The sequence below is a fragment of the Zonotrichia leucophrys genome, chromosome 3 (genome assembly GCF_028769735.1).
Source record: "Zonotrichia leucophrys gambelii isolate GWCS_2022_RI chromosome 3, RI_Zleu_2.0, whole genome shotgun sequence".
Classification (NCBI taxonomy): Eukaryota; Metazoa; Chordata; class Aves; order Passeriformes; family Passerellidae; genus Zonotrichia; species Zonotrichia leucophrys.
The window spans coordinates 62,121,064-62,149,060 of record NC_088172.1 but is presented as its reverse complement, the minus strand read 5'-3'; the positions used below and the strand labels follow the sequence as shown (position 1 = coordinate 62,149,060).

At 40.7% G+C, this 27,997-nt stretch overlaps 1 protein-coding gene across 1 annotated transcript; it reads right to left on the bottom strand.

Moving 5' to 3' along the window:
• Positions 1 to 245: 245 nt before the first annotated feature.
• On the bottom strand, positions 246 to 27,997 carry B3GALNT2 (beta-1,3-N-acetylgalactosaminyltransferase 2). Its single transcript, XM_064708488.1, has 12 exons — positions 27,813 to 27,997; positions 15,865 to 16,012; positions 14,492 to 14,592; positions 13,217 to 13,410; positions 12,159 to 12,254; positions 7,592 to 7,702; positions 6,747 to 6,825; positions 5,384 to 5,567; positions 3,699 to 3,824; positions 1,519 to 1,678; positions 1,050 to 1,106; positions 246 to 674 (listed from the first exon to the last, which is right to left on the bottom strand). The coding sequence occupies exons 1-12, from the start codon at positions 27,904 to 27,906 to the stop codon at positions 540 to 542; spliced, it is 1,485 nt and encodes a 494-aa protein (XP_064564558.1). The 5' UTR covers positions 27,907 to 27,997; the 3' UTR covers positions 246 to 539.

The following is a 27,997-nucleotide window of genomic DNA, read 5'->3' as shown; positions in this document are numbered from 1 at the left end:
AGTACTTGAAGATTTGGTATAAGCAAACCTTGATTTTATTTTTATCTAAAATGACAATGACATAAACAAACTAATCACAAATCCTAGCCCCCATTGCTGTCCCTGTCCCTGCACAGATGAGGGCAGCCCCTCAGACAGCACAGAATGTGCTGCTGCCCTGGTGCTGAGCACAACTCTCACAGGAGCCTGGAACAGCCCTATACTGAATCAAATCAGTAGTGCTTCAATTTACAAAAGACAGGCTAGTTGGCATTCTTATGTGCATTTATTAATTACAAGTAGGTCTTTGACTTTATATAAAAAGGATTTTTTTTTAATCTTTAACATTTTGGTTTTTGTCTGATCAATATCTATACTATAGAAAATGAATAGTATCAGTCCACTTGTAATTATCAAAAGGGATGTGCAAATATTGTTATACTTTAGTTGAAACCCAGCATTAAAAGGTACCTTAGTATTTCTTATTGTTCCAGGAATGAATCCAAATGTACACCTTTCCATGATCATTATACACTACCCTGTTTTCCAAGGCAAGTCCATCATCTTTCCTCACATCTACATGGATCTCCACACAGTTCCTTTAATCTCCAGAGCTCTCCCAGCTCCTGGGGCGAGTACTGGGGGGAAGACAGCATTCCACTCTCACATGTCTTCTCACACAACCAGAGACCATCCTGTCAAGAGAGACAGAAACATTTCAATAGTTTTTATTAGAAAGTATCTAGTCTTCAACAATCTTCACTTCCAAGAATCAGGTGTGTTTATTGTTTCTAGCAACAAACATTGCACACAAAGATCCCAAACTGATCTTCTAGACCTATTCAGAGAACTTGGGGGTAGGGATGGAGTCTGCAGGTGGTTTGTGGCAGTTTTGTGGTTTTCCTTTTAAATACATCTTTAAAAGACTTTTTTTTTCCCTCTGGATTTTAATTCAATGGTTATTTCAGTTCATTTTTAAAGAAAAAAACCACCCTTTCTCCTGTTTTATGCTACTTGGAACAGCAGCCATCTCCTCTTTCTGTAAGGTCAGACGATTCCTTCAGACTTACTTGATACCGCTTGGGTCCTACAGCTGCCATCCAGATACCCATGCTCACATCTTCACCCTGAGATGAAAATAAAAAATACAGATATGAGCACCAAGAAAGCATAAAGCATGACTGTGACCTGGAATGAGTTGCATCATCTACCAGCAGTAAAGAATGGTAACTACAAAAACCTATGCCAGACTACTGCAGGGGTATTAAAATAATCCTTCCACCTTTCCCATAACAATACACTGTTCTTACAAAAACAGAGTACAAAAAACAAGATTACAGCTCCAGAGGTTTTCAGTCCCAAACATCTGTGCTTTGAATTAGAACAGGCACTAAACCTAGCAACCAAAAACATGGCAGAAGCCCACATGAGCCAGGAGAACCCAACACTAACACTTGAGCAATGTTCTTTCTGACTCATCCAGTACATGCGGTTCCCCAGACCACTTCAACACAGAAAAACTGAACTAATCTTTATTACCTGGTACGTTTTTAACCTTTCAGAGTTGCTTGCCAGCCACTGCACAATGTCTTTGGAGATGACATAGCCAGACCCACAAGCAAAGGCTGGATATGCAGGACTTGGATACTCCAGTTCTTGCCACTTCCCAGTTCGATCAACTGCCCAATTTAGTCTGAAACTGAAGACATGTTAGACATGAGATGTTTATAGACAGGCCTCTGTGGAACCTATGAACATTGATAACTGAAGTAATACTGATAAACAACTGAGAGAAAGAAGTAGGTGATCCTAATTATGGCTCCTAGTCTTATTTCTCTAGGGCACAAAGCTGAAATTGTAACTGTTGTTTGGTCTCAATCTTGGATAATAAGAGAAAGTTTTCAAAACAGAAGCCAAAGCAACATTGACAGTCAGGTCCTCAGCATCTATGCCTTGCTGTTGGGTTTTGAACTAGGTAAGCCCACACATCCTTACCTATTTTGTAACAGGCACATCTGTCTCCTGCTAATTAACCCCTTTGGTTAATCAACATGACACACAGGCAGTGCCTCCAGCAGGCATGCAGACAGTGATTGATGTTACGCAACCCATCTTCCTGTTAAAGCTAGTGGCTGCTTAAAAATCAGGAAGCAATACTACCTTCTCTAAGCTGTTTTCCAAAAGAAGTTCAACAAAGGAGATGTTCAAAGGCTGCCATCTCTGAATTACAGAAGAACTCTTCCTGGCAGTGGTGTTCTCTAAGGAAGGCTTATTCCCTCCAGAGGCCTGCAGGAAGCAGTCTCAGGCTGCACAGCCTCCCCAGACGCTCCCAGCGTGGCAGAGCATCCCTGTGCAGCGCTAGGGACCCTGCCAAACTGCCAAGTGAAAAGCATCCTGCTTCCCTGCTTGGGAACAGGCTGCTATTGCACTCCTCTGGCCCCACAAACACTTCATGCAGCCACAGCTCAGAGACATAACTGTGTCAGTGCAGCAGGGCTGCCCCTGTTTCACAAAGGTTCAGCACTGCTGATTTCCAGTCATGAGCACAAGCAGCTGAAAGCTTCAGTGAGCTACCAAGAACTGTCACCCCAGACAACAGCCCCGAAAGGGAGGAATCACAGCTGAGTGGCAGGGATGTTATCAGATTCTGCCCATTCTCAACTGAAGCTGACATATTAAAGCACAAAGTAAATGAAAGTCTCATCTGATACCTGAATTCACTTTAGGCACAGTACCTTCCACTCCACTGAATCACAGCACGAAAGGTTCAAGCCCCTCCAGACTGAGAAGCATCTGCTTTGATAATCATTTTATACTTCCATAGTTATTTCAGTGTTGCCCCCTACATATCACACTTGCCTGACCTGAAGACTGTGACTATTAAAGAATTTACACTCAAAGATGTCACTCCTAAGATCTTTGAGATAATCACAAGATAACCAACTATTTCACACACTTGACCACACACCTTACTAAATTGCTTTATAAGCAGCAGGCAGGATCAGATTTGTGAAGCAAAGCAGCAAAGGCCTGTTTTTCTTCAGTGGGCAGAGGGCAACAGGAAGGCACATTGTAGCATTATGCTATATTGAATGCTGTAGTAACACACACTTCCTGCTGTATTGGATTTCATACCAGAGCTGCCATGCATTCCATGGATGGAAGGGAAGATATGGGCTATTTTGATCCTCCTTATTCATGAGTTCAGTCAAAAATTCATTAATCAGATCTGCTATTTCATACAGCAGAAGTGGGTAGCAATGCCTGACTTTCACAGCTGTTACAAAAAAGTACAGACCATAACAGAAACTTTGTTTCTCTCATTTACCCCACTTCCTCAAGCCCACAAGAAAAATCCTAGTGACATTACAAAAAGTAGTATTTATAGTTCTGTACTATGTACTTTTAACTTCGCTATATTGCTGGAAAATTCTTATTTACTTAAGTACCATGACAAAGATGTCTACAACACATTTTAAAACCAGGCAAGATATTCAGCAAGTTTAAATCACTGTAAAGGCATACTCTGGAAAGTTATTGTAAAGGACTGATTTCTGATTCTGAGATTCAAAGTTTAACACATACAGTAGTCCTGCTTTTTACAGGCTGGCTTCCTTAGGCATAGGAGGGGAACCCACATTAAAACAGACTTAAATCACTAAACCATTCATAAAGAAATGGTAACTATCTCTTAAAGGTAATTTTAAAAAACAACTTACTTTCCCCACCAAATGTTTGGCCTGTCCAATTTTTTCTGCTTTATCCTGTTAAAAACACCTTCCAAATCAATGTAACAGTCATCATCCGTCTTCAGCAACAAGTCAAAACTCGTTGATTCCACTGTCCTGCAGCCAAAAAGGGAAGTGATGAGATGCTGAGCTGCACACCACAAACTACAGACAGCAGGCTCTGCAAGGGGTTTTTGGGATGTGGGGGGGAGCAAGAGGGAAGGAACATCTTTGCTACCCTTGACTTTTAAAAGTTTTCTCTATCGACCAAGGCTGACTGCTTGTCCTTCAAAGGAGATGCAGCTGTGTCCTATGATGATCTTACAACATGGACTTGTGTATGAGCAGAAGAAAACAAATCTGAAGTTTTGTTCTCCAGGACAGATGGTGGATTTACTAATGAAAGCATCTTAAGCAGTATTGACCTCAGAAGAACATGAATCCCTGATGCTGATGGCGGCACAGCTGTTAAAAGCCACTGGCTACACGTCAGTAGCCTCCTTTCAGGATGAGACAGTTCAAGGGCAATGAGAAGGCTGTAGGTGGTAAAAAACATCTGTGGAAACAACTCTGTCCGTACTCTTTCTCTGTAAATGCACCCTTCAAACATGAAAAGTGTTATCTTTACCTGTCTGAAATGGTTGAACATGAGACATAAAATAACCAAAACAGCTTAAGATTCTAGGGATCATGGCTGGGTTGGTTACAACATTTGTAAGGGTAACTTCTTACAACAAGAAGGGTATTTTTAAAAGCCTTTTATTACTAAATCTTGAAAAATTGCTAATCTGTAAGAAATTTTCACAAAGATCTAAGTGTTGACATGTAAACCTCCTTTTAGAACTGAAAGCATGTTCAGTTTTTCAGTTACATTCATAGCCATGGAATTTGTGACAAAAGTGCATAATCTTGCAAGCAACTAAACTGAATTTTGGATAAAGTACAACTGTCAACTCTATTTCTTACTCCACAGCAGCATCAATTAACTGAAACAGTTATCTCAGAATAATGAAATCACTGCAAATTTAGAGGTAGAAACTTACTGCTTTATAACACAGAGAAACTTACTGCTTAACACAGACAATACATTTCACTATGAAAACTCCTCCTATCAGCCTTCTGTCCCTGCTGTACACATGCTCCCAATCCTTCCCCTCCGCTCAGCACCGGTGTGGCCACATCTGGACAACATGTGCAGTCCTGGACTCCTCAGTACAAGAGGGACACGGCCATACTGGGCAGAGAATCCAGCAAAGGCCCATCAAGATGATTATGGGACTGGAGCAACAGCCACAAACTGAAACACTGAGTAAGCACACAAACTGGCCAAAAGACATCCTTTAAAATACTAAAACTGCTAGTTTTCAGTTAGATACAAATGAAATTACAAGGAGAAATGAAAAGTTTTACACCTGGACTCTTAGAGCAGAAGCCTGTCTTGCCAGCTTGCGCAGATTTGAGGCACCAAGGGTCAGCATTAAAAAAACTATAGGCACTGCCTTTTACTTACTACATGCATCCAAAGTGCTGGGACAGAAATACAACTCAATGAAGTAAAACACATAAGGCATGTATTTCATGGAACCTATCAAGTAACATGATCTGCTAGATCATCTTGCACTACAAACAGCACCATCCCTACGAGAAAATAAGAAAATGCTTTCTTTTCTACTTACCATCGGTAGAAGTTCAGCAGTTTGGAGGGAACGTTTCTGTAAGTGTCAATCACATCTACAAAAACAATGTCATCATACATGCTGCTTTCTTCCTTCAATAAAGCATCTTCCTTCTCAAGGTTTTTTATGTGACTTGCAAACCTTTCTGGGCGAGTATGGAGGCTTTTTAAAAGAGCATCACCTTCTGAAAGAAACAGAAAGAATAATTATTAAACAAAGATGCATATTATTTCACATTTCTCTTGGATCATACAGGGCACACATTGACAAAATGAATCTGAAGAAGCATTCAAATTAATGGGGTTGTGAAAATCCTGCAATTAATTTTAAAATTTCTACAGAATTGTTTAAGTTAAGTTGCAGAACAACAAATATTTTTTTGTATAAGGCCTGACACTAAAAGTTTAAAGTAAAAAAGTATTCTCTTCCTCTTCAGTAATAAAAGAATTCAACTTTCTAAGGTTCCTTAATATAAAGAACAGTCTGGGACCTCACTGTTTCTCTTACTGTAGAGTAAAAAGGCCCCTGTCAGTTCCTCCTAAGTATATGTATTTAGCATAAAAAATAAACACAAGCAATGCTATGCTAAATATAATCAAATAGGCATTGCTGTGATGTAGCACCGATGATCCCTGCTGAACCACATCACATAACTGCAGGTAAAAGCTAAAAATATATTGCAGATAAGGAGGTAGTTTGTGGTACTGAAGAAAAGTTTGTCAAACAAAATGGAAGGGCTTTAGCACACACCTCAGTTCAGGCTCCTACACAGCAGGCAAGACAACAGGACTGCCCAATTGTATCTGCCAGGCCCAGCTACAACAACACAGCAATAACACTCTCAATGCCTATGTTGGACCAATAAGAATACCTTGGTTCCAGTACTATGTGGTCAAAATCTTAGAAATTGGAAAGACCTCCTCTAAAATCTCTCAACATTCTGCTGAAATAGGTGTAAAAGGGCAACAACAGGGATGGAAACTGTTTGTCCATACTGTTAAACATTGTGATACAGTACCTCTAACTGCAGCAGAACTGGAAAACAGTGTGAAAAATATCAGGGAAAGATTTCAGTACATGACATTTTTTAACTCGATTTTGGGTAACAAAACACAAGAAGGAGAGTCTAGATAAAAAGACAAAGGAATGCAAGTCAACTGGAGTGGCTGACAAAAGGCAAGCAAAGGACCCACATCAGAATATTGACTTAAAGCATAAAAGAGCCAGGAAGAAAATGTTTCTGCTAAAAGAAAACCTAGAATGACTAAGTTCATGGAGACAGCAGAAATTATACTCAGAAGTGTAATTTAAATTACCTGTTTTACCATCACATCAAATGTCATGCTACGTTTTGTGGCCTTACCTTGAATAGTGTAGATAAAACCACCTGCTATTCCCTCCACTCCTTCTGTGAGTTCATGTGGCAGTGACCCTTCCCCTGCCTGTTAGGAACAGATTAATTAAAATTAACAGATTATTTCATCTCTCATTATTGATGTGTTTTCCCTGATTTTAAGGTGTGAAGTTTTCTGGCAACTAAGAATGAAATTAATTTAAAGCTCTGCTGGTTCAGGCACTGGCATAATCACAGAATCACAGAACACCTGAGTTGGAAGGGACTCACAACAACTATTGATGTCCAACTCTTGGTCCTGCACAGGACCACCCCAAGAATCACACCATGTGCCATGAAAGACTAAGACTAAGATTTTTAACTAAAGTTTTGTGGCATTTTTTTAAGTTTCACCCAGAACTAGCAGTACCACTGAAACTTTCAAGAAACTAGTTTCAAAGTTGACAGCAAAATGTAAAATTATTCTGGCTAAATTACAATGACACAGGATGTTTAGGCAAGCAACCACCTGACATGAAAAGAGACACTGCCAAAAAGCAAATACCCAGACTTTATCCCATCAGTTGGGATTTTAGCACAGGATTTTTGACCCACATTTTGCCATGTCTGATATACTGATACTGCTTCACATTCTCACAAAAACAATGACAGCTTCACTCCTCTCAAAATAAAATGCCACTTACAAGTGTAATTTTTTTGCAAGAAGGCAAAGCAAAACTTCTCTTCTGAGACAAAAGGAGAAGCCCAAATAAATTCATGACTTACACAGAGAAACACAGGAAAATAAAATGCTAAATTCTCAACAATTATAGGAAAAATAGAAACATGGTGGAAAGGAAGGCGAGGGGACTCACTGTAATGACTCTGAAAACACCTCCTCCATCATTCACCATCACTTTATGAAGGTTTCTTGAAACCAAGCCCTGAAGATCCTGGCTCTCCCACACAATGGTACCTTCAAAACTCTGGTAAGAGAGCGAAATACAGTTATGCAGGTATACAAAGACTTTAAAAAAATGGAAGTCAAACAGATTGGGCTCATTAAAATTATTTTACAATAGTCAACTTCACACAAGATTTAGCTTGAGCGCATAACATAAACGTTTTACTTACACTTCCATAAAAATAAATTACACATAAATGAAACAGATCTGTGAAACTCAGTAACATGTAATCATTCTTTTAAGACTAATCATTAAGACTGTATTAAACTTTTAACAGAAGCATAGCATAAAAGACTTTGGCTTTCTAAAATCATCAAAACAGCATTTAAAGGTGACCCAAAGTGAGTTTTTAAAAATCAAATGTAAAATCCTGCATTACAAAGAGAATACATTAAAACAGATTTGGAAACAAGCTCAGCTTTCATGGTTATCTGCCAAACAGAGATCAGAGACTGGATCCTGACACCAGCAAAACTCAAAGAAAAATACGGCCACCTTTATGGCAGCAAAGGCATCACAAGCTACTGTAGGACTCACAGAAGTCTTACCTCACATCTTGGCTAGTAAGGAAGGAAAAGACAAGTGAATAACTTCAAAATTTTCTGGTTCTAACACTCAAATTAGGCTATGCCACTCCATGTTTTACATATGTATATAAATATAAAATATATATTTATGTGTATGTGTAAATTTTTGCATTTGAAAGGACTTAATCTCAACTTTAAAATGATGACCCTTGAGAACATGCAAAGGAACAGGAGGTAAGTGGTACAAGTAAGAGTATTGGTAGAATTTTATTTTTAAAAAAATTTAAAGCAATTTCTCTCTCATGAAAAGGTAGGGTTGTTATACTCCTGACTCCTACATGAACACTTTCCATTTTGTCTCTCCCACTTTCATAGGAAACACACTGGTTGTTAGTGTGGGTGTTGGAACAGAAAAACAACTTGTTTGTACATGCATCTCTGTTGCTGTAGGAAGTCTGTTTACTTATACCAACCTCTAATCTCTTCCCCATTTTATCTTCCTTGTACACTAGAAACCTTCTCTAAAAATCCTCCAGCTACTGAAACACCTTTAAGTCTAGATTATAGTTCAGCTTACTTTATTGCTTTCCTCTAGAAGTAGGTCTTAGGATCTGCAGCAGCCTCAGTGTTTAATGACAGCTGTGTGTGTACTTCAGAAGTCTCTCATCTATTATTTAAAATGCCAGGTTTATAAGCTAATAATGGAGCTAGCCATGACTTCCATGCTCAATACCTTCCCGTTGTTTCACAGAATCACAGAATAAGCTGAATTGGAAGGGACCCATAAGGATCATCCTATCCAACTCCTGACCCTGCAGGGCCATTCCCAAATCACACCCTCTGCCTGCAAGCACTGACAAAGCTCTTCTTGAACTCTTGGCTTGATGCTGTGACCACTTCCCTGGGGAGCCTATTCCAGTGCCCACCTACCCTCTGGTAGAATCTTTTTCTAATATCCAGCCTAACACTTCCCTGATGCAGCTTCAGGCCATGTCCTGTCCCTGTTCACCACAGAGAAGAGACCAATACCTGCCCCTCCTCTTCCTCTCATGAGAAAGTTATAACTGCAGTGAGGTCTCCCTTCAGTCTTCTCCAGGCTGAACAGACCAAGTGACCTCAGCTGCTCCTCAAATGCCTTCCCCTCAAGGCCCTTCACCATCTTCACTGCCCTCCTTTGGGCACTCCCTAACAGTTCAGTTTCTTTCTTACACTGAAACTGCCCCCAGCACTCGAGGTGAGGCTGCCTCAGAGCAGGACAATCCCCTCCTGCCTGGCTGAGGATGCTGTGCCTGAATGCAGCATCAGGACACGGCTGGGCCTCATGGCTGCCAGGGCACTGCTGACTCATACTCAGCTTTCTGTCGTCTGCTTAATTATTTCTCACTTATCAAAATGAATGGACCAATATTAAGACTTTTTCTAGTGGCTCAATTTCTCTTTTTGCAGTGACTGTCATCTCCCATTCCAATGTTTCTGTTGTAGGGATTGGGCTCTTCAGTGTCCTCTTTATAGACACAACCTCTGGAAAGTTGTTTAGTGAACAGGAGAGTGCTTTAGGAGCAGGACAGTCCTTTCATGCCTCAGCAAGCAGAAACATTACAATTCTCACCACTGACTATTAGTGATACTGACTTCAAATGTACCAGGAGTCTTAATCAGTTCCTACCAGTGAACCTCAGTGTAAGGTGTCCTAAGGCTGCAAGCTATCATTATTTTCTAGGTTGAGAGACTCGTAAGCAAATTTTCTAATGACTTTAGCCCTCAGCTATCCTTACTCTAAGCCAGTTAATGAAAGCTGAGGCCTGAAAATGCTTCAAGCAAAAACATTAGTGGCACACCTGAGACTACATCATCTGTTTTTCCCCATTTAAATTCCAGCCTTGTTGCTGCCAGAGCGCAGTGGCATTTACAGTGAATACCGAACAAGTGAACTGACATAATGCAGCCCTGCCAAACTCCTTTCCTAATGTTAAACACTGCTGTGCCTTTTGTTCCTCCAACTGCTCCCCATTAGTAATACAGAATATGTGCAGTAGAGTCCCATCTTCATGCAAATGGCCCAAGGCTTTTTGACAAAATAAGTGCACTGCTAAGACCTGTCTGTAAGAGCCCTGTTTGTTTTAGTTATCTGCTGGTGCTTCTGCTGTTCTGCGCTTTCAGTGGTTCCAAAGCTGAATGATCGATTCTGTCTCTCACAATCTGGCCTGCCAGATGCTTGTTCTAATGCTGCATTTCCTTTCCCTTCCCCAAGACAAGCAGAAAGAGCAGCACTTCAGCTGCAACATGAATGAAGCTCTTCAGCAGTCTGTACAATCCATTACTTCCTCAAGGTGCAAAGACAGAGAATAGACACTGTCTCAGACAGCATCCTGTGACAATTAAACAGTTCACTAAATTTAGTGCTCTCAAACAAGCAGACAGGAACACGTGGGCATTGCCACCTCTTCTGAATCACTGTGTGTGCTTCAGCATCCTGAGCATCACAGGAGACTGCCTGCTGTGCCTAAGCCCTATTAATCTACGGTAGAAACATCGTGTTACCCTGTAAGCATTCAGTGCATGACACACATCAGATTAAGAGAGCCCACACAAAGAAATATATGAATACTAATATTCTTTCTCTCAAGGAAGCATTTCCCATCTACCTCTCAGGAAAACTGCAACCATTTATAGCAAAATTACAACTGCCTGGGATTTTAGCATCTCAAAACAAAGTCTTACAGGGGAAAGGCTCACCTGATAGACTACCAAATTACTGGGTAACCAATATTCCTTTTAAAAACGTAAAATAAACCCTTAATCATTTTAGTATGAAATTAGATTGCCAAAGCATATGCAAAAAATACTGCAAGTGGTCTGCTCACCTGAAAGGTCTCCTGCCAGCCTAACAACCTGCCCAGTATTCAGTAAACGCTAAGATGATAAATCAATCAGTCAGCTGCAGATTCCCCTTAAAATTAACAGATTTCCAAATGCGTTCATTAGTATACAGCCAGGGGAATAAATCAGGGAATAAACTGGCCCAAATTGTCCTCTCTTCCCTCTTCAGTCTTTTCTTGCTTCATTCTTTCATAACACAATTTCTTTAGTAATAAAACAACCTAGACTTGAAGACAACTTACAGAAACAGCAGCAAGAGTCCAGGAAAATACTTAAATTAAGGGAATCTGTCTAAAATGGTAGCTGAGATATCTAGTGAGAGATCACTGGTCCACTGAGACCAATTCCTCGTACCTGACAGGGTCTGCTAACTAGACTTCTCCTTCACCAACCTTTATTCATTAAACCTTCACTGTAAAATCATCAGGGTATTTTCCTATGGTATTCTGTTCCTTTTTGTAAAATCATCACGGTATTTTCCTATGATATTCTTCTTTTGTGTTAAATCCCCTTCCTTCCTATGCAGCCACAAGTAGGTTCCATATCCCTATACCAAAAACAAACAACCTTGTCACTGCAAACATAACACACAATATCTTGATGTTATGTCCAAGACATCAGATGCAGAAACCTCTTTTCCAGTTGTTCCCTAGAAACCTGTGCCATCCTCCCCTCCCTATCTTGTGTGCCAATGTCTGAAAGCAGAAGGGAAAAAGAAGCACCACACGTTCTGGTAAACTCTCCCACAGAATCAAAGCAGGTACAGTTTTCAATCAGAAATAGATAAGTTTTCTGAAGTTGCTACCATTTGACAAAGTAATTTTTTATCAAAGTAATTTTTTATATTTTCCAGGCTTATGCTTTATGACTACCTGTGATAATAAGATGCTGTAACACAAATACTGGATTTCAGCATATCCCAGCATCTACTTACCCATTCTGGGATTCTGTGAACTAACATTCTAGAGGTTTTCTCTCGCCCTTTTCTGCCTCAAGCAAAGGCCAGTTTTATCAGTCAGTCTGCCCAGATGACTTAAAAGAACTGCTGGCAGTTCTGGTACTGCACATACCTCTGGCAAAATGAACTGCTCTACTGGCTTGTACCACAATCTGTTCACCTGCACTCCACAGCTGGGCGGACTAAAGCGAGCACTGAAGATGGCTTCCTGTAAACAATGGGGAAAAACAAAATTTAAAAAAAACCACAACACACATTAAAAGTGCTACTGTATTACACATGCCATAAAATGGCTCTTAGATAATAACAAATTACAAAAAGATTCTGCATTGCCAAATTCCAATCTTCAGAAAACAGTTTCCAAGCTCTCTTATGATACCAACTTTTCTCCCTCACTGGAAGTAAATTATCAGACTGAACATTTAGGAACTCTACAATTTAGGAAACATGAACTTGATTACAGTATAACTTTATTTTTATTACGGCTATTATAAACCAAACTCCTTGGAAGTTCATCATGGAAGTCACAGTTTACTGTAGCACAGGCAGAAGTTTTGAAATTGGCCTATCAAACTGAGATAAATGTAATCTATCAAATACAACAATATTGCTCAAATTTTTTTTCCCTCTAAATCACAAAGCTACTCTATCAAGCCCATAACAGCTTGGGACTGGGGAAAACTATCAGTGAAGTCTGATTATTACCAGTAAATTGTAATAGTTTCTAGAAATCTTAAAATGTCTTGCCAGAAGACAGACAAGAAAAAACTACAGCTGTCCTGCATCTCTGCTTGAAGACACCAAATAGATGTTTCTGCAAGCATTTTAAATATATTAGATAGCTTAATTTTTATTCCTTAATAACTATCAATATTTAGAACACCAAATACAAACAAAAAATTGTGCATTGGAATTAAATGTAAGTGCTCTTTCATAACAGCATCTAGATTAACACATAGCACTTGGGGAATTTCATCTTTTCTTCATCCAGGATGTGCCTCTGTATAAGTATATGAGAATTTAAAATGCAACAGAAGAAAAATATAATTCATAAACTTGTCAGTTAAGTATTTCTCTTCTAACTCACCAACACAGCATGTCACTTTCTTTAAGAACTTAATGCACAGAAAAGAGATATCATGCTTTCAAAAAATAACTACAGCACTCTACCTCATGTTCTGCCTGGTAGAGCTTTACAGTGATGTTCCTCTGGAATCCCACCCCATCAGCCTCATAAAATACCCCCAGGCTGGTGATGACAATGGGGTAAAGCACACGGAAGTTCACACTGACAATTCTGTCTTCAGACAGCACAGAAGGAATGTCCTCAGGGAGACTGAAAGCTTCAATTTCCTGATTCAAAACTGAATGAAAAGGAAAGGCCAGAGGTAAGGGGAGAAAAGTTCATAGTTCCTGGACACACACAAAGCACACTGCCTGCATGCAATGCATTCTGGTTAATTAGCATGGCTAACAAGTGCACAAGGATAATCAAACACTGGAGTGAAAGAAAATACAATGGGCTGCAGATTGCAGCAAGAAAAATTTCAGTGATACAGCAATCTGCAGGCTAATAGCAATTGCAACTCAGTGCCTACATATCCACTGGGCACAGATTAGAAACACAATAAATCCACAGCAGGAAGACAAAAATGCTATTTGACTGCATGAATACATGTATATTAGCATAATAAAATAATTATTCATGTATCAAAATGGCACACACCTCCACTTAATTCAGCTGTCTGCCTTTCGGCATTATCGCCTACCTAAGCCCTGAGGTACCATTTATACTCAGAAACAGAGGATGTTGTCATTCAAAGAGAAAGTAACAGAAATTACATTTTGTGTTGAATCATGGCTCAGGTACCTAGCAGTCCTTAGTTAACTTGTATTAAAGAGCAAGAATGAAATAAAATCCAAAAGGAGACAGGAAAAATATACAATTTTAGTTAGAAAATTCTGTATGGTATTTAAATTTTCCCTCCATTTTACATTTCTTAATTGTTTTCTCTCTAAAGGAGAATCAAAAACCAATCAGCCAGACTTGCTTAGAGAATTCACTTTGTCACCAGAGAAGTCCATCTGACACTCAAGACTGTCACTTTGCTACTTTCTTCACATTTGACACTATGCCAGGTCATTTTGTCTCTCCAACTTCATTTAACACATACATCAAGTAAAAATGTATTGTATATGGGAGAGACTGTCTGGTGACACAAGAAAAATGCAAATCCATTAGAAGTCAATGGACAGCCCTTCACATGCCCAGAAATCTCTCCCTTTCTGGCCTGCACATAGCACTTACAGGAAGGTCATGCAACAAGTTCTAGGAGGTATTTGTTTTCAAGACCAGCTGTCTCAATGAAACTTCCCAAACCACTCTCAGCAAAGATGACTAGCTCTAGTTCAGACCACAGAATTTTTAAAAGTCAACTTCTATACCTGGGTTGCTGATGTTCAGAAGTTTGCAGGAGTAGGGGTCTTCTCTGTCCTTCACTGGCACAGCACAACCATGCGCACCTATTATAAACTTCACAAGGACACTAAAATAATTTGCTTTTATTAACACCAGTTCTCTTCCCTCCTCCCTCCATCTTCAATAAACTTAATTTTATCACCGTGACCTGCCTTTCACATGGTTAAGATTTTGAACCTCTTAAAAATCAGCAATGACACTTGGTATGCAGAGCAACCACATGAATCCCCTCATAGGAGCTCAATTCCAAATCCACATTAACATTTTACATTATGAGGTCACAAGAAGATTGGCAGCTAGAAATGAGATACAAGACAGCTAGCACACTAAACAGAAAAAAGACCTAAGGCAACACTGAAGGATCCCAGAGACCTGCCCCTGCTAGCTCGGGTTTGTTAGTTAATTCAAGATTGTTTAAATACTATGCATTCAAATGTCAATGAAAAAAATAGTAAGAAAAAAAACCACAGAGCATCAAAGGAGGAACAAGGATTCCAGACTGTCTGTTACAATGAAATATTTCAGCTTTGAGCTGCAGCAAAACAAGAGGTTCCTCTCCAGCTCCAATCATGGTTATTCCATAGTAGGAAGACATCAAGTAAGCACAAAGGGCTAGGATCCACCTTTGCCTATCTTTTCACCCAGCAGCTAAATGTCCTCCCAGAACTCCATATAAGCTATGAAAGGTCACTTTTTAGATGACTGAGGTGGCTGTGCTGCACTCCAGGCTGCATGCTGACACAAATGTGGGAACAGCAAAATGCTCTCAGTGCAAGGCAGGTACCAAGGTGTGAGGATGCAGCATTTCTGGGGATGAACTGCTGCAGAGCTTCTCAGCAAAAACAGACCTGTAGAGTCTGTGCACTGTCAGGTCTCTGCAAGCAATCAGGAAGGGCCACTCACACTGCAGCAGTTTGGTGCACCTGGTTCAGTGGGAAATAAACTTGAACTTTACAGTTGAGGCTGTTTGCAAGAGCTTTTGTGGTTCTCTCGCCAAATGCAATCCTGCCTGCTTTCAAAAATCCTGGATTACCAAGGATTCAAGCTGCACACCATACATTGCAACACAAAAACCAGAAAGGCTTATACATCACTAATAAACAGTGGCAAATAATTGCAAAAGCAAACAGCAGTGTACAAAAAGTAGTTACAGCCCCAGGCAAGAAGTATTCTTATATACTATTACGCAGACTTCTAAAAAATCTATCAGAATACAAGATGCTAAAAAACAAACAAACAAATAAACTAGGAAACACTTTAAACCAAAAATTATTAAATCAAGATATTTCAGCATGACAGCCCTGCCCCCCTGGCCAAACCCCAGAACAGTGAAGGTTACCGTTGGCTCAGGGCAGGATGTTCCTTCAGGTGCTTGAACCAAGTGCTCCTTATAACCCTGCGGAGCTCGTGATTGTGTCGAGCTGACAAAACCCCCACAACAACATCATAGTGCTTCAGCTTCCATTGAGGAAAGAGGGACAGCGGACCTACAAGGAGAAAGTGACAAGTGTTTACTTTATGCACATATTACCACAAGCATGAGTTGCAAGTAATAATTAATTTCAGCCTTCCAGTACTTAAAGGGGGCTTACAAAAAGGAGGGGAGCAATGCAGATAGTGATAGGACAAGGGAAAGTGTTTTAAACTAAAACAGGGGAGACTGAGATTAGATGTTGGGAGGAAATTCTTTACTCAGAGGATGGTAGAACACTGGAAAAGGTTGCTCAGAGAAGTTGTGGCTAACTCAATCCTGGGAATTGGTCAAGGTCAGGTAGGATGGGGCTTTGAGCAACCAGGTCTGGTGGGAGTCATACCTGCCCATGGCAGGGGAGTTGAAATTAGATGCTCTTTAAGGTCCCTTCAACTCAAACCATTCTGAAATTCTGTGATTAAAGGACATCTCAAAAGCAAGAGAACTGAAACACTAAAAACAAGCAGCAGAGTTACTTTTGCATTCTTGGTTCAGAATCAGAGAAACATTTTCAATACAACAAAACCTTCACTCACATGCCCATTTTCTCTCTGCTTCCTAAAGTTGCTGGGACCACCTTTCTGCCTCACAATTTCAGTGGGGGATCTCAAGGACCATTATTTCTAACCTTTTGAAGTGGAATACCACTCTGCCTTCACACAGGGTGTTACATCCCTACACAGGGATGCTCTGGCTTTATTCAAAGCTGGATGCCACTGCCAATACTTGTAATCCAGGATTTAGCTTGTGCTGTTTTAATTTAGAGATCATGAAACCTGAACTTGATTTCAAGCAGGATTATGACCAGATAGAGACCTGAGAAGCTCTGATTTAGAGCCTGTAAACAGTCAGGCAAGTAGCTAAAGTGAATTTGCTTCGTTTAATCTATCCGACATCCTAGAGTTAAGACAGATTTGTATTTAACTTTAGCAAAGGATTACTTCCCTCTCATCTCACTATGTTTTTCATTGGGCTGCAGATAAAGAAGACAAATGTAAGTGGTGAGTGCACTTTAAACAACTGCATATAGCACAGACAAGATTTTTTAGAATCTAATTAAGAGACCAAAAACACTGCCAAGTCTGTATTGTGAACTCCCACTAGAAAGAGTTGATTTATTATCCAGACTCCACCTTCTGTACCAGCATTCCCTTTCTCCACTTTGAAGCTGAATAGATGGGTTCTTTTACACTGCTCACTAACCTAGGAGCTCACAGCATCTGCCACAAAAACTGCTGTGCCAAATCCCAGCAGACATCCATCCAGCCTTATATCCCACTGTCAGTGTTCAGCAGGCAATGGAGAGGCCATGGTCTTGCTCTGTTCCATGCTGAATCAGTATCAAGATTTCAACAAGATTTTTTTGTTGTTGTTCTTTAGGACTATTTCCAAAAGCCAAATAAAACTGCTCTGGAATTGATTCTCAGAACAATGCAAAAGCAGAAAAACTACAGAGTGATGTTTCCACAGGTAACCTTTCCCATTCTATTTCCCACTAAACATTTTAGTTCTAAGTATGCAAACACTGATTTTCTCTAAGAAGGTTAAGTTCCACCGTGATTTAAATGAAAGCAGCTACAAGATTATCAATTACTTAAGCTGAACATTAACCTATTAAGAGAAGCTTCCCTCAATTTAGGCTCAGAACGACTTAAAATCCCAAGCAATGAGCCATTGTTACAGTCTTCACTTTTTCACTGAAGTTACTGCTGCACCTCTTACAACAACAACCATAACTGAGTTGATGGCGAGGTTTAGGAATAAGATTTGTTTATTACAGAGCAGCAAATCTAGTGCCTATATAACACCTGAAGAAACTTTTAAGTCAAACACACTGTTCAATCAAAATATCAATTTAGTTTTCCTCTATGCAGGTAAATACAATTTATTCAGAGGCTCTGCATGTCCTCATAGGGCATTACATGGCCAAGAATTACCAACTCTCCAAGACAGCAGAGATACATGAGACAGACATATGTTTATAAAGTATAACATCATAGCAAATTCCTGCTTACACATCCCTTTTTTCCCTTGTTCTTCATGAATCCTTTGATTATTCTTCAGCCTAAATTCCAAGCCTTCCAGTATAAAGTTCACAGGTCTAATATGACTACTAGACTTGTGGATTGCAGATGAGGTACTGTTTGCACAGATTTCTTTTTTAAGACATCATTTTTAACAAGAAGCAGAACCATTCCACTAAATCAAAATTAAAGAAAAATAAAACTAAGGGCACAAGTGACTTGACTCAGAATAGCATAAGTTAGCTTGAATGAATTAAAAAAAAAGACAAACTAAAAATAAGCTACTCAAATCAAATATACTTTTAATTAGTTTCTGTTTTAAAATGAATGAAGCTTTTCCTTATGAACCATCCACATGGGAACAATGTTAATGTAACAGATGCTTCAGAATTAATATCCTATTGCTTTTAGAACAGCATTGCAGTGGTCTATATTCAGAAGATTGTCTGTCTTCTCTGTCCCAAGAGTTATGTAATTTTACTTTTAAAACCACTGAAAATAAAAAATTTTAAAAAGCAAGCTTACTTTGACAAAACAGACAAAACATTTTTTTTGCTTGTTAGTAAAGATTTCTACTTCTATGGAAAAATAGGAATAATGCTAAGATTTCAGGAAAATAGAGTCATATGTGTTTCTCTGAACTTGCACTATTTAAAAAAAGGTAGATAAAGTGAGAAGTACAGGGAAAAAACTAGAGCTATTATTAATTTATAAGGATAATTCCAATATGAGCAAAAATATTGTCTGATGCAGCCTAATTTAAGAGAAAACATTGCTGACCTCAAAGTCAATAGTGACAATTTAGACAAGCAATCAATACTTGCCATGGAGGACCAAAGCTATTTATCTTCCATTCTATTTCTGTGCACTTTTAGGCCAAAATTTTCAGTGTTGGACCGTATCATATCATATCCATTGCTCTCACCTGGAACTGCTTGTGCAAGACAATTACACCTCTATATTTTCTGATTTCAAAGACAAGAAAAAAACGTAAATTCTGTAGTTTGTGAAGGGGGTGAAAAAAAGGAAAAGAAAAAAGCTACATATCACATTCCATTATAAACCCTCAAGTGTTGCAGACCAAAGGTATGGAGAAGGACAGGAAGCTTTCCAACCCAAAGGTCACACTACCACTGCCTACCTTGCTTTTGAACCCTTACTAATTCCAAGTTGCACCTTGGTTGCATTACTCACACCAGGACTTCTCAGTAGAACCTGAGATAAATACACAAAGCCTACCTGTTAATCCACAGCAAAACCTACAAAAACATGCAAGCAAGCAGCAGCCAGCAGTACTTCTGTCAGCTCTAAGCCTACCAAGTCCAGTCCATCAGTACCTTGTGTCACACTGTTCATGGTAAGCTCCCACTGAAGCTTTCTTGGGCTCTGACATTTGTAAGGACTGGCTTCCACACAATTCTCTGACATCTGACCACACTTGTACTTTTATTGGTAAAGATTTTCACCTCAGTATCAGCTTCAGGAAGCTTTCACAGGATTCTCAGGCACCAATTTTCATGAAATGGGTGAAAGTGCCGGTCAGGCTTGACTGAGAACCAGCAACAGACCAAAGTTTGGGAGAGACACAGGGAAAAATCAACAAGTGCATATGTAGAGTACAAAGCTGTGCCATTAGAAGACACAACTAAAGATGCAGAGGTGTGTGTCCTGCTGAGCTGGCCATGCAAAGAGGTCACCACTGACAGGCACTCTGCTGACCCTGCTCACATTTTAACCACCTCAGCAGCAGCCAACAGCTCTTGAAGTTTCTCAAAACCCCAAACTACAAAGATGAACATGCACCTCTTCTTCCCATGAGACTGATTCTCAATAAAATGTCAAATTAGGCTGTTAATTATATTTGCTTCATTATAAGGAGATGAAAAGAGTGAGAGATCATTTAGCTTGATTTTGTCAACAAACACAGTCTTGCTAAACATATTTCTATTGATGAGTCCCCAATCAACTACTAAATTTGCCAGTTATTTTCAGTGAAATTTGACATAATATGTAGTCCATAAAGTGACTAAGTCTCCACATTTCATGCAACTGGAGTGGACAAAGAAAAGACTCATTAGTGCTGCACTGAGAAACACAGCAGTGTAGGCTTACTTGCAATATCAGGCACCAGAGCACCTCCACTGGACACAGCTAAAATAAGCAAACTCCACAGAAAGCTGGGCTTTGTATCTTCTGCTACCAATGCAGCTTTTTTCTTTTTTTTTCTTCCTGAATAAATCAATGAATGGAACTAAGTAGGCCAAGCAGAAGTTATTTAGAATAGTCTCAACTAATCCACTTCATAAGATAAGCAACACTCCTCCAAAATAAAAAACCCCACACATTTTTATCTCTGCCTATTCCTGTGATTTTGCAGCCATATTCCTGAGGTTTAATACCTTTTTCTTCTCTGCTGCTTTGCGAAAGATCCAAACAAACACAACGGAAGGAATTAACTCAATATAAAGATTTGTATTCACAAATGCTGACACGCACAGAAAAAGAACAAACCGAAGAGCAAAAGCAGCTCTCTCCCCCTTTTAATCTACTTCACTTAAAGTAATCTGCTACAGCTCATCTGCATTACATGTTTTGCTGCAAGCAGAGCTGCCTGACCTCCCTGCAGTACCGACTTCACCCCAGAGCTAGAAATTGCCAAGATGTGCACCCCTGGTCTCTGCAGTGCTCTGGGAGGCAGGCAAGAAAAAGCACTTTTAAACAAGATTTACAGATTCAAAGAACAAAACCTCTGCAGGCAGAGGTTTCTGTTTGTTTTACATCAACAGCATTCCTTAGAAGAAATAGGACAGCAGGGTCCTTCTGAATTGCCAAGTGGCAGTAGTAACAGTGGTGGAATGATGATACCCTAAAACACCTTAATTATATAACACTTGCACATTTCTAGACAAAACTGGGAACAATGGCCAAAGTATCAGTAGAAAAGTCAAAAGAAACAAAGCAAAATCTTTTTTCAACACAAACTGATGCCTCCTTTTCTTTTTTTATTTTGTGGAGGGAAGGGCTGGGGTTGTGGCAGGGCAGGGGAAGCAGAGTATAGCACGTTTACCTGATGAAAATCAGCCACCAATCCCTGCTGCCATGGAGCAAAAGTCTGCTCCCAGGGAAGGCTGCTTGCTCTCTTCTGGCTGTTCTACTCAGCGGGCAATTTACAGGATAACTGTTGAAAACCTTAATTCAGCCAACTCTGGCAGAACTGGCCTCTTTGCCCCCTGTTCCAGTGCCAAAATACAGAAATACAATGCCAGTGCTACTCATCAGTAGTTCACAATGTCTCAGACATCTGTCTACAGAATAACTGAAAACCCTAAAAAAAAATCTGCATTAATTTGGAAAATAACATCAGCTTATTTTGTGCCCATCAGATGAAGAGTGAGGGACAAGTGGCATTTGAGGCAGGACTGCACATCTACTGCCAATGCCAACCCTGACCTGCTGAGGTTCAGTTGCCAAGGCCCCCAGTCTGTAAGTCTTTACACACCTACAAAAGATGAAATAACTTGGTGACCAAACAGGCTACTCCCTGACAGACAGGACTACCAGATTTCAGACAACATTCTTTCTTAAGAAAGTCCCATATTTTAGCAAAACTTCACCTCATAGCTTGTTCCCACATTTTGGTTCCATTAGGCCAGTGCCTGAAGAAGTACATGCTGTGCCACGGGACAACAGATGGCATACAAGCAGACTCTAGAAAATGCTGGGGTTTAATCTGTTGCATAATTGTTCACTAGTAGAAGACTGACTCTCACAAATCCAAATGGGCCAATTTTTAGCTGCCACCCCCCCCCAGAAACGTAACAGGAATAACAACTTAAAGGGCATCAGCATCAGCAAAGTAGCAGCAGATTCCCCAGAATGTGTGGGGCTTTCTGATTAGTCCCTGTAGCTGAAGCCCGACACTGAGTAACTTCCTACTCAATAAGATTTGTGCCATCAATTAAAACACACAATTAGCAACGAATCCACCTGGAGTGCTAAAAGCAGGTCTGTCTGTTCCTTCTCAAGTTTCTGAGGTCATTTTATAATTAGCATTTATCTAAGACTTTTACAAAAAATTAACTAAGCTTCCTACTCATGAACTTTCTTTGGATAGCACTTGTTTGTAACCAGTTAGACAAGGATTTCAATTAAAGCTAAAGGCATGTTCCTGCACAAATCTTGTTCAGAAGTGTGAATTACAGTCTCATTAACTGATGAACAAAAAAAAAAAGCAGGAAGCCATTGAAAACAGGACACTAAAACAAAGGCCTTTGGTCTCAGGATTGATCCTATTTATTTTTCTCAAATTACTAAGTAGTTCCTACAAGAAGTGTACTCAATCTTCTGTGACACCAAGGTAAATGTGATCATGAGCACAGGGAAAGTCTGAGTACTGCACAGGGAGAGACACAACTGAGGGCCAAGAATGCAGGCAAACTATAGGCCTTTCACAAGGGGTGGTTAAAAGGAAGACTTTATTACAAAGGTACTTCCTAGAGAGGAAGAAAATGGAATGAGTGAAGACTGGAACACTGCTTACATTTAAAGCCATCTGACCTATAGATAAAAAACGTAACTGTTTTCTAGAAATATTTTCTATTTCTAGAACTGTTTTCTATTTTCCACTACAAGTTAGAAGTACCTAAAGTGCTCAACTTCAAAAAGCAAAGGTTTAAAACAGACACCTTTCACCCCTATGTTACATGCTGAAGACATACTTGAAGGAGGACGAAGACCCTTTTGACTGAAAGGCTTAAGAATTAAATGGCATAAACCAGGTGCAAGCAAGGTTAGGCTAGAAATGAGAACATAATTTTAATCAGGACAACAAGCCTCTGGAACAGCCTCTTCCTATGACTGCCAGGAATCCAAGTGAACAGACAAAAAGCCACCCTGAGCACTCACTAAATAAATGTAGGCTGCCCACCTGCCATTTTATGACAGAAACCAAGAGCTGCTTAATAGAAATAGTAAGCACAACTGATGGCTGGGAATGTCTATTCCAATCTTGTGTGAGTGAGTCAATGAAGCCAAGGTAAATAATCACTAAAACAGGTTATCAACTTTTTGACAGATTTCCATTTGAATGTGTGGTGATGATTATTTGGGAGGTAATTAAACTCCTCAAATACAGAATTGCTGTTCACTCTGTCTTTGACCTCTACTGGTAGCTAATTCTGCAGCTGTTGAGATAGCACACAACCATTGTACACAACTACACAGAAATCTCAGAGAATATACAAATTACGCATTTTTATGTCACAGCTATTGCAAAACACTGCCCCAAGATAAGATTTACTTTTTATTCACACCAGGGATTCCAGGTGATAGGTAGTAAAGAGCAGCTGGAGTAGTAAACAAGGAAAAAAAAATTACTCAAGAGAAACAAGACTGGCTTTATCAGGCACTACCAGATCCTCGTAAGTAGCTTCAGATTCAAGAAGCCTTTTAAGAAATTTAATAAATTTTAAAACATTTCTTTTTTTTGTATAGAAAGTCACTAATGTTCCTAAAACACTCTGAATAATAAAAAAAATACAACACAGAAGACATCTGAGGTCCCTTGGCTCATCCTTCTTTCTCTGCCAAGGCAGCCATACCTACACCTTGTACATTTTGTGGTACTTTGAAGGCCAAGAGACAGATTCTTCCTTAAATACCATGCAAGGATTGTGCCTACAAAAAGACAACACATGTACAGTACTGAGCATTTTCCTACGGATGACATATGTTCTCATCTTAGAGGAGGCATCGTTATTCCTCCCCTCAGCATGAGTACATTACTCAACAGTAACTTTACAATAGCATTTATTTACAACTAAATAAACCCTGCACAGAAACCATACACTTGCTCTTTCAGGGTTAAAAAACCCACTTCTTCAAAATCCTAGTTCTCCTAACACTATCCAATGCAGCATGGTTTTACAGCAAAGAACATCAACTCCAATAATAACTGCTTGAAACAGGGGAACTCTGAAGAGCAAAGCTGCTTCTCTCGTTTCCCAACCTCCCAGTGGCGCATTCCTCCCCCTCCTCAGGGCTGCTCGAGCTCAGAAATTCCCATCAGCCTCTCTGGAATGAGCTGGGCAGTGAAGTGTCCAGGCACCAGCCCCACCATGGGTAAGGTGAGGGTGACACTGACCATGGGAAGGAACTCCTGCTGCCTGACCAAGGAGGGAATGACAGCAGCAGTAGTCAGTCATCCCCTGACAGGCCTGGAACACTCCTTACCTGAACTGTACCCTGAGTGGAACAGACTCCATAGTCACTGGATTTTTGAAAATTCCAGCAGTTACCAACCAAGGCTCAGGGTTGAAGTTTATGGATGACTAAAGCCAAACATCTGAAGAACCCTAAGAAGTGGTCCTGAGTGAAGCCTTTGGCTCTCCTGGACCACAGCAGGCTATGCAGGATGCCAGTGACTCCCTGAGCAGGATGTCTCTCGGAGCTCACAGATGCTCCAGTTTGCAAAGTTCTGAGCATCAGCACCCAAAACTGATGAGAGGTCCTGGACTGAAACCTTACATTCCTTGAGGCTCAACTCTTTCCCACTGGGAAATGCCAAGATATTTGAAGTGAGTGTTTCACTGAACTCCAGGGGAATTTTTAACAGGTATACTTCTATACATTGATACCCATAAATCCCTGTATATAAATATATCTCTTTGTGTCAGTGTGCATGCATGTGTGGGCTGACTTAGACACTCTTCTGCCAGTATAGCATGAATGTTGTTGTTTGGGATGTATAACCAAGTCACTGTAGCAATTACAGTAAATCCTATCACTTTGTCAATGTTAAATTAGTCAATTATTAAGTGCTGCTAAATCCTTTAGATTGTAGACTAAGTCTGAGACTAAGACTGGACCTAGCTGCACCTCAGCTCCATGAGGAGTTTAGAAAGTAAGGGGGTCCACTCTGAATCTCATGACTCCCTTACCCTTTTGCATCTTCAGCCTCTGTGCAAATCATTCCAAATGAATTCTAACTTGATTCTTCCTTCCTTTCTCAATCCATGAGGGCTTTTTCCTTTTTTTTTTTTTTCTCCCTCTGATCCTCCTCCCCATCCCACTGCAGGGGTGGGGGGCAGCAGGAAATAACTGAGTTGGCTGCAAGGTGCTTAGTTGTGAGCTCAGGTTAAATTCAGGTGATACCTGGGTTTGCTACTACCTTTGATGGTGATTCTTTAAGCAGCCTAAACCACTCATTTGTGACAAATTGGCATATTTGACTGGATGTCAAACAGAAGCACAGATTACTTAGGAAAGCACAGAATAAGTCCAAGTTCCAAATTCTCAGAAGAACAGGGTTGTGTTAACTGGCATGATTGTACAGCTGTGAAATGACAGCTGAAGGTGGCTGTCAGATAAAGTATGGAAAAGGAATTATTTACAAAATGCTAGGAACCTGGTTAGAAGCTGCTTATCAAGATAGCAAGAATAACAATAAAAGGGTACTATACCTAAAAGAAGAAATAAAACTCCTACAGGCAACTGAATTAATACCGTCTTTGAAAATGGAGCAGCTGCAAAATCAGTTAAAGGAAGAAAATTAGAAAAAAAAAAGTTGGAGGAAAACATCAGATTTATGGTTACGTGGGCTTTCCATCCTCCTGACATTGTATAGGTTAAGAAATTAATTGTATCCCCTGAAGAATGGGATGGGAACATATGGGATGACCCTGATGGCAGCAAACTGAGGAAAGCTGATTCTTTGCTTCCCTCAGATTCCTACAAACATGAGCTCAGACCCATCACTAAAGCGAATCCTGTTGGCCCTCAACAACTGACATAATTCCACACAGATACAGGAGCACAAATTTCAATATTAATGCAACAGGACACAGAGAAGCTGGGTGTACAGTTTGGACAGCACAGAGTTAAAACCACTGCAGTGAATGGAGCAAGTGTTATTCACCAAACCAAGAGTTTGGTGAATAACAATTAATTAAGTTTAAAAAGTTAATTTATGGCTCTGGGCGAGAAGCGAATGTTGTCTACTTGCTTTGCAGTGGAAGATCCCAATGGAACTACTTTGGCTTTTGATATTTTGAATATCCAAGCTTGGTGCCCAGTAGTCGGCTGTGTGTGGTCCTTTGGTTCAAATCCTGCCCCTAAACCTGACAGAAACCAGGGGGTACAATGCATGTACTTCATCCAGTCCCTGCACTCCCAGTCCAAAGACTACAAAAAAAAAAAAATAATTACAACAATTTATGGATACTTTGAGGTACTGGAGGAAACATATACCTAGATTTCCTATCATTTCTCACCCTCTGTACTCACTTTTAGGAAAGGAAAATCACTTTGTAAATTAGTCATCGATTAAGTGCTGCTAATTCATTTAGATGCAAACCTCTGATGAAGCTGGAGACCAAGATTGGACTTAGCTGCACCTAAGCTCCATCAGGAGTTTGAAAAGCAAGGGGATCCACCCTGAATGTTGCGACTCAACCAGAGTCAATCCTTATCCTTTTGAGTCTTTGGTCTCTGTGTAAATCATTCTAAATTAATTCTAGCTGGAGTTTCCTTGGGACACTTCATCCATGCAGTAAGCAACAGAGAGAACCTCAATATACAAGTTCCTGAAGCTGCTCTTTTACAAATTTGTGTTACTCCTACTTTTGCTAATACCTTTAACAGTGATTATTTAAGTGACCTAAAGCACTTATTCACACCAACACCAACTGAGAAACGTCTGGATTTTCTTTAGAAATCTTTACTAGTGGAAAACACATTTACATGGGAAAGGCCATCATGAGATTCCACACTGCTACTTCTAACTCCAAATTAATGCTCTGAAGCAGCACTGTCAAAGATTAAGAAAACCAACCAGGCAATTCAAATGTGCATCAGGCTAGAAGTTCAACAATTATATATCCCTTTCTTTTATAATTCAAGTGTGACAGATGCTGATGTGATATGCAAAAGCCAGAATACAGACAGACAACTGTACAACCCTGCAGCTTCAAACTATGCAATAGTGCAATTGCTTCTGGTATATTTGCACTATTAATTGCCACTGGCAATCAGCAGACTCTCGTTTCCTCGCAGCTGTGCACACCCTGCATGGAAACAGGCACCAGTTCAGAGTGTGGATCCATTAGCGAACAGGCTAATGGGTCAGTAAGCACTTCTAAGCACACCCCAAGTAGAAAAACACCATTACGTGTTCTTGTACAGTATTTTCTAATATCGTCAAAGAGCACCTGTGGGCAGCTGACAAAAGTTTCTGTTCCAACAGATGACCGCTTCCTCAGGCATGAGGATCTGTGGCCTGAAAACTACACCTCATTTTACAAGGAGCACAAGGTAAGCCCTCACGGATCGGATTTCACTTGTGTTGGATGATACCCGCTCCTATGAATAGCTTTTTGCAGCACAGGGGTTTTAAATCCCGCTGAGGCAAACACGGCGCAGTGCGAAGAGCTATTCCTAGGACCGGGAATGACGCGACACGAGCAGCATCGGTGGGAATTTCTTCCCCACGTGCCTCGGTGGGAGCGGGAGGGCACCGGCGGCGCAGGAGGCGCTCGGAAGCGGGAGCTGCTGCCCCGCACCAGCCCCGCACCACCACCGCGCCCGGTGCCTCCGCTCTCCGCCGCTCCACGGTACGAGACGCTCCCTCCCGCCCGACGAACCCCGCGGGCACAGCATTCCCCCGGCTCTCCCCTCGCCTCCCGCCCCGTTACCTGCCCCGCCAGCCCCGACCTCTCCTCGCCTGGGGAGAGAGGGTGGAGGAGCCCAGCCCGCCTCGGTGCCCCAGGCATCGGCCGCCGGCCGCCCCTCTCCTACCTGCCGGGTGGCTCCCGGGGCAGCTCAGCAGCAGCCAGAGGTGCAGCGCGACCCCGACCACACAGGGGCACAGCAGCACCAGCCAGTTTCGCATTGGCCGCCGCAGCCGCCGGCCCCTTCCCCTTCGCGCCGGCCTCTCCCAGCGGCGCCGGCGCGACGGCCCGGCTCGGCCGCCAGCGGCTCCT

What these genes read in the sequence shown, in the direction of transcription:
- B3GALNT2 (XM_064708488.1), bottom strand. Translation starts at nt 27,906, where the DNA reads ATGCGAAACTGGCTGGTGCTGCTGTGCCCCTGTGTGGTCGGGGTCGCG. An exon ending in TTTTATCTACACTATTCAAG is followed by an intron (nt 5,568 to 6,746) that starts GTAAGGCCACAA and finishes TGTTTCTTTCAG; the next exon opens with AAGGTGATGCTCTTTTAAAA. An exon ending in TAGGACCCAAGCGGTATCAA is followed by an intron (nt 675 to 1,049) that starts GTAAGTCTGAAG and finishes CTCTCTTGACAG; the next exon opens with GATGGTCTCTGGTTGTGTGA.